The following is a 6,667-nucleotide window of genomic DNA, read 5'->3' as shown; positions in this document are numbered from 1 at the left end:
TTATTTATTTTCTTCTATTCATTTATTTTTATATACCATGCCAAGTTGATGGTTGAAAGTCTGGAGTTATAATAAGTTTAAAAAAATGATGTGCCGGTGTAACAGATGAGTTTTCGTCTGAAACCGGCCCTGATACTTTAGGTTATTAAAAATACTTCAGTTTTTGCCGTAACAGAAGAAGTCCGGAGTTATAATAAGTTATTAAAAATAAAAAAGATGTGCAATGCTCGTTAATTAGCTTCAAGCCTTTCGGAATAGTGTAAACTGCACTTCACATAGCTCCGTGCAGTCTAACATATTCCTCAAGGCTTGAAGCTAAGCAACGTGAGCATTGAGCCTCTTCTTTATTGTCTCTGCACTCAGGGCTTATAAACCGCTCCTAGTGCCTCTCTCTTCGCGAGGTGGGACTAAAAAACAGTTTACTAAGAAACTCTAGTACTGGTTCATGCCATGAACCGGTACTAAAGGTGCTCGTGGGGCCCCAGCCTGACCTGACACAACCTCATTAGTACCAGTTCGTGCCACAAACCGGTGCTAAAGGTTCGCCACGAACCGGTACTAAAGAGCTCCTCCCGCCTAGCCGTTGGAACCGGCACTAATGGACACATTAGTGCCGGCTCAAATTTAAACTGGGACTAATGTGTCTCATTTTGGAGTGCTTTTTAATTTTAGGGTTATTTAGCTCAAAACAAATCATTAAATGCATGAAAAATAGCAAATGAAGGCAGAAATGGTTGAAAGTTGATGGCGTCACTTTGAATGGTGCATACGGAATGCACAAAAAGTCTGGAGTTGTAATAAGTTCAAAAAAATGAAATGCCTTTGTAACAGATGAGTTTTTGTCAGAAACCCGAATACTTGAAAAGAGATTGTCGAGTTTGTAAACGAAGTGCATCCAGTTTTTGCGTAACCATCTCTACTTTTTTGCACATGCTATGTGGGTGAAATGATGATACCATGCCAAGTTTCAACTTTTTCAGAGTTCATTTGTAGTGATTTTCAATTTCAAGGTCATTTAGCTCTCAAAACAAATCATTAAATGCATGAAAAATAGCAAATGAAGGCAGAAATAATTGAATGTTGATGGCGTCGCTTTGAATGGTGCATACTGAATGCACAAAAAGTCTGGAGTTGTAATAAGTTCAAAAAAATGAAATGCCTTTGTAACAGATGGGTTTTCGTCAGAAACCCGAATACTTCGAAAGAGATTGTCCAGTTTGTAAACGAAGTGCATCCAGTTTTTGCCGTAACCCTCTCTACTTTTTTGCACATGCTATGTGGGTGAAATGATGATACCATGCCAAATTTCAACTTTTTCAGAGTTCATTTGTAGTGCTTTTCAATTTCAAGATCATTTATCTCTCAAAACAAATCATTAAATGCATGAAAAATAGCAAATGAAGGCAGAAATGGTTGAAAATTGATGGCATCGCTTTGAATGGTGCATACTGAACGCAGAAAATATAAGAGCATTTAGATCATGATCTTATATTTCTTTACAGTCTGAATTGTCAATATGATCTTATACATCAAAAATACTTTGATCATCAATGATCTTTTTGTGTACAATCTGAATTGTCAATATGAGTCCTCAACGATTTGTAAACCGGTGAAGACTCATATTGCGGCCACAAATTCTACACATAGAGTTCAAGGAAGACCAAGTGCTTGTGATAGTTTGAGAAGTAACATAGTGAAGGTGGTAAAAACCTTGTTAGGGGAGCGAGGTGGGACTAAAAACTGTTTGCCCTAACCTCATTAGTACCGGTTCGTGGTACGAACCGACACTAAATGGTGATGGTGGGGCCATAGCCTGACCGCAGGCTGCCACATCCTCTTTAGTACCGGTTCGTGGCATGAACCGGTACTAAAGGTTCGCCATGAACCGGTACTATTGATCGCCGCCACGAATCGGTACTATTGATCACATTAGTGTTGGTTCTGTTACAAACCGGCACTAATGTGCTTCACATTTGACCCTTTTTCTATTAGCGATTGTTGAACAGTGGTGGAATCGTCACACTCAACTGTAATTATCTCTCTTTGAGTATCCCTATATTTGGGTATGCTTCATATTAATGTTTAGATAATGGTTGCACCCATTGAAAGCTTGTCATAAATGCCCTATTAATGCCCATTCGGATATGCATTCAATTAATGTTTACCTCTTATAGTGATGCCTATTTAAGCACCCACGTCTCGCTTGTTTTAGAACCCCTCACTCTGAAGTTCACCAAAGTCCCTCATAAACCGACTTGCCATCTCAAGCTCAAAACACCATTAACCAACTAATAGTGTCTTTGGCGCAAAGTTAATACGCCATGAGGACAACCAGCATCCTCGTTGTCATTGTTGCCACGGTCATGTATGCTACTAGCGCATCGGCCACGTGTTGTGGAGATTCGATGGGACATCAATTATGGCACACGACAGTAGAGGATGGGTGGGAGCCAATCGTGAACATAAATGATGACCACATCCAGGAGCTCGGTGATTGGGCGGTGTTGGAGTTCAACAAGCATGTGAACTGCACAGTCAAGTTCAACAAGGTGTTGAGCGGCCGACAAAAACATGTGTCCGGCATGAACTACGAGCTCATTATCGATGTGACACACTTTGGTGGGGAAGACGGTAACTACAAGGCGGAGCTGTACGAGCAGGAGTTGACGAAAAAACGCCAGCTCCTCTCCTTTACCAAAGTGAAATAGGCGGGCACCAGTTATTTCATTAGCAATAATTTGGTTCCTGGAATGTTGTTAGTTGTTTGTTTAATCCAATAATAAATTGTCCTCTTGCTTTGTCATGTGGTTTGGAGCTTGTCAAAACATACATATGCGGCTTGATTACGATGAGGGAAAACAAATGTAACACATAAATAAAACCAGCAAATCTCAACTCTAGATAGATCTATAATTTCATAAAAATAATGGATTTTATTAAAATAGTAACAATAATATATTGTGGTGTGAACACAGTCCTGAAGCTATATATTCGATACAAATTTTTGTGTGTGTTCCATACTAATAACTGTAAAGGAGGTGAGTCTATATAAGTGGCCTCCCTAACTGTCTGTGTAGGAGTCCACCGGCCATTTGACTTGCCAAAGGGAAAAATATTTTGTGGTGGCATCGGTTCCGATAACTATCAGCCTAATATGTTCTTGCCAATAGGGGATTCCTCATATTTTCTACTGCACTCGAGTGATAGTGAGCATTTAGCCTCAATAAAAGGTACATATTAAATATTACTAGAAACAATGAACATAAAAAAAGAAAGGTGAAAAAAGCACGTGAAAATTTATAATTAAACCCCGGAACATGGTCGGCCCTACAACACTCTCATTAGGGAAAATGGCAGCTATCCTAAACAATAAGCGTAGAATAGGATTTCCTGGACAAAAAGATGGGAAAATTTGAGCATAGATAGTTGATGCATCTCCAACATATCTATAATTTTTTATTTAAATACTATTATATTATCACCTCTATATACTTATATTATTTTTCTGGACTAAGTTATTAATTTAGCGCCCAACACCAGTTCATGGTTTTTGCTTGTTTTTGGTTTTACGAAAAATCAATATCTAGGAGGGTCCAAATACAATGCCAATTTTTTGATGATTTTTTCTGGACAACTAAGGACCCTAGGAGCTTCAGGAGAGATCGAGGGGACCCACAAGCTAGGCACATGCACACGTGGTGCGGCCTCTGGGGATGGTCGCGCCACCTGCCCATGTGGGGCCCCTAAGACTATTTGACCTAATTATTCCGCCTATAAATCCTTTAATTTCTGAAATCCTATAAATCAGATTGTTCATTGAATATAACTGAATCCTTTGAATTTTCTTTACTTTATGATTGAGTAGATATCTATGCTTTCCGAGTTTTTTTTCTTCTGGCGAAGATAGATGGGTAATTCTTTAAAGGGAGTGGTGCATATATAGTAATGTGTTCAATCTCACGGTGATCTATATCCCGTGATAGAATGGGGATAAGGCACCTGATGTGTTGTTTCTACTAAGGATAAAACGACATAAATTGATCTTATTGCTAGGTTTCTTTCTGTCTACATCATGTCCTCTTGCGTATTGCATTACTTTGTTTTTCATTGAACTTAATACCTTAATATGCATGCTGGATAGCTGTTTCGGGATGGAGTAATAGTAGTAGATGCAGTTGGATTACGGTCTACTTGTCACGGACTTGATGCCTATAAAAGATTATGCCATGAATGGTCATAGTTATGAATGTTGCTTATCTGTTAATTGCCAACAATAATTTGTTTACCATGCCACTACCAGCTTTTGAGAGAGATGCCACTAGTGAACCGATGGCCCCCGGGTCAATTCTCTATCACTCTTTTATTTACTATTACTATTTTAACTTTTTCCATATCAGTATTTGCTTTTAACCTTGCAACTATCAAGATGAGCGGATTGATAACCCCCTTGCCAAGTTGGGCACAAGCATTTATTATGTTTGTGTGCACTTGCTGCTTATCTTGTTAGCTTGTAGACTCCAACTGGTTCGATTAAACATTGGTTCTTTACTGAGGGAAATACTTTCTACTATTCTGCTACATCATCCTTCCTCTTTCACTAAATCCAACAACTCCCATAAGAGTAGCAATAGTGTTCAAGTGCATCGAAGGATGAACTCAACAAAGGAGATGGAGGCGGAGTTGGTCATCCCACGTTGTTCGATCCAGTGGAGAGCATTACTAGACCTCTTGATGTGCTACATGATGGAGGAGAGCATGGATGAGGGGATAGAGGAAGGAATTTGGGTTGTGGCGAGAGATAGGGCATGTGTTGAGATGTGTGTGTGTGCGCGCGCGCGCGCGCGCGCGCGTGTGTGTGTGTGTGAGAGAGAGATGGAGGCACAGAGAGAGGGAGAGAGAGAGAGAAAGGAGAGGGGGAGAGAAAGTGTTTGTATGTGAATTAAGGGGTGGAGTGTTTCTTACTTCTATTTTAATATGTAAAGGGGCATTAGGTTGATGTCGAGCAACCGGAGTAAGAACGGTAGGAACTGCCAAAAGTGATGATGAAGACAAGTCTACTAAAACCAAAAAAACTACCTATTTCATTTGGTCAAAAAGCAGATTTAAAAAGGAACCACATGACTTAGATTGGTCATATGATCATCTAGTTAGAACCCACAATGATATATGTTGTGCGGGTAACTAGTTTTGTAATAGCAAACAACCTACATTTTTGCATCGATATAATGGTAAAATATTATAAAAATATTAATATCAATAATAATAATAATAAAACAATAATATCACAACCATCAACCTGCATGTCAACATACTAACAGTTTTGCTCAAAAGTCCAAATACATGCTTTCCACGTCCTCTTATAGGCTTACAAGGCCTATCAAGTTTATATTAAGTGAAGTTAAAACTTATATATAGCCTATGTTAGAAATCTTTAAATATATGCATTCTAGATGCTTGCATTTAGATCAACGGTGGTAACCAATGCACCATATTTGGATATTCATCCAAATATCTTTTGAAGTAATTAGTCTTCTTCTAGTTTACTATGTGGGTGTATATCTATTAGTATTGCAATAAAGGTAGAAATGGATGCCACATTTCAATAATTGTTGAATAGTGGCCTAACCGTCATACTCAATAAAAAAGCTGTAATCATCTCTCATTGAGTATCCCTATATTCTGGTATGCTGCAAAGTAATGTTTGAATAACGATTGCACCCATTAAAAGGCTGTCATAAATGTCCTATTAATGCCCATTTGGATATGCATTCAATTAATGTTTCCCTCTTATTGTGATGTATATTTAAGAACCCTCATCTCCCTTGTTTTGGAGCCACTCATGTTGCATGTTGACCAAAGTCTCACAAAACCCAGCCGTTATCTCAAGCTCCAAACACCATTAACCAACTAATAGTATTTTCGGCACAAACTTTACACGCCATGAGGACAACCATCATCTCCCCGTTTGTTGTCGCGATCATGTATGGCACCAGCGCATCGGCCACGCGGTGTGGCGAAATGATGGGAAATTAATTGTGGCACACGATGATAGAGAATGGGTAGTAGCCAATCAAGAACATAAATGATGAGCATATCCTAGAGCTCGGCGGCTATGCGGTGTTGGAGTTCAACAAGCACGTGAAATGTAGGGTGAAGTTCAACAAGGTGATGAGTGGCAGACGACAACATGTTTCTGGCATGACCTACAAGGTCATCATCGATGTGACACACTTTGGTGGGGGGAGACTGCAACTATAAGGCGAAGCTGTACGAGCATGACTTGACGAACAAATGCAAGCTCCTCCCCTTCACCAAAGTGAAACAGGTAGCCATCGGTTACTTAGTTAACAATAATTGGGTTGCCAGAATGTTGTTAGTTCGTTGTTCAATACAATAATAAATTATCCTCTTGCCTTGTCATGTCTTTTGGATCTTGTTAAAGAACATACATATGCAACTTGATTATGATGAGGGCAGCCAAATGGAACACATAATAAATAAAACCAACAATGTCTCAACCTAACTTTGAAATGAAGTGCTCATCTATTGTCAAAAAACATGTTCTTATATGTGAGAAAACAACCGAGTTGTTGTATTAAAATAATTGTTCATATTTTGAGTGAACTGGCTGGTGCGTTCAATACTACAGATCGTTTACACGGTGATA

General features: G+C 39.1%; 1 protein-coding gene across 1 annotated transcript; it reads left to right on the top strand.

Moving 5' to 3' along the window:
* Positions 1-2,228: 2,228 nt before the first annotated feature.
* Positions 2,229-2,803, top strand: LOC119352473 (cysteine proteinase inhibitor 8-like). Its single transcript, XM_037619095.1, has one exon. The coding sequence runs from the start codon at positions 2,322-2,324 to the stop codon at positions 2,706-2,708; it is 387 nt and encodes a 128-aa protein (XP_037474992.1). The 5' UTR covers positions 2,229-2,321; the 3' UTR covers positions 2,709-2,803.
* The last annotated feature ends 3,864 nt before the right edge of the window (positions 2,804-6,667 follow it).

Source organism: Triticum dicoccoides, chromosome 2A, assembly GCF_002162155.2.
Source record: "Triticum dicoccoides isolate Atlit2015 ecotype Zavitan chromosome 2A, WEW_v2.0, whole genome shotgun sequence".
In the NCBI taxonomy this organism is placed as follows: domain Eukaryota; kingdom Viridiplantae; phylum Streptophyta; class Magnoliopsida; order Poales; family Poaceae; genus Triticum; species Triticum dicoccoides.
Note: the sequence above shows the minus strand (reverse complement) of the source record. Positions and strands in the feature narration are given on the sequence as shown.

Coding starts and splice junctions, on each gene's coding strand:
- LOC119352473 (XM_037619095.1), top strand. CDS start 2,322: ATGAGGACAACCAGCATCCTCGTTGTCATTGTTGCCACGGTCATGTAT.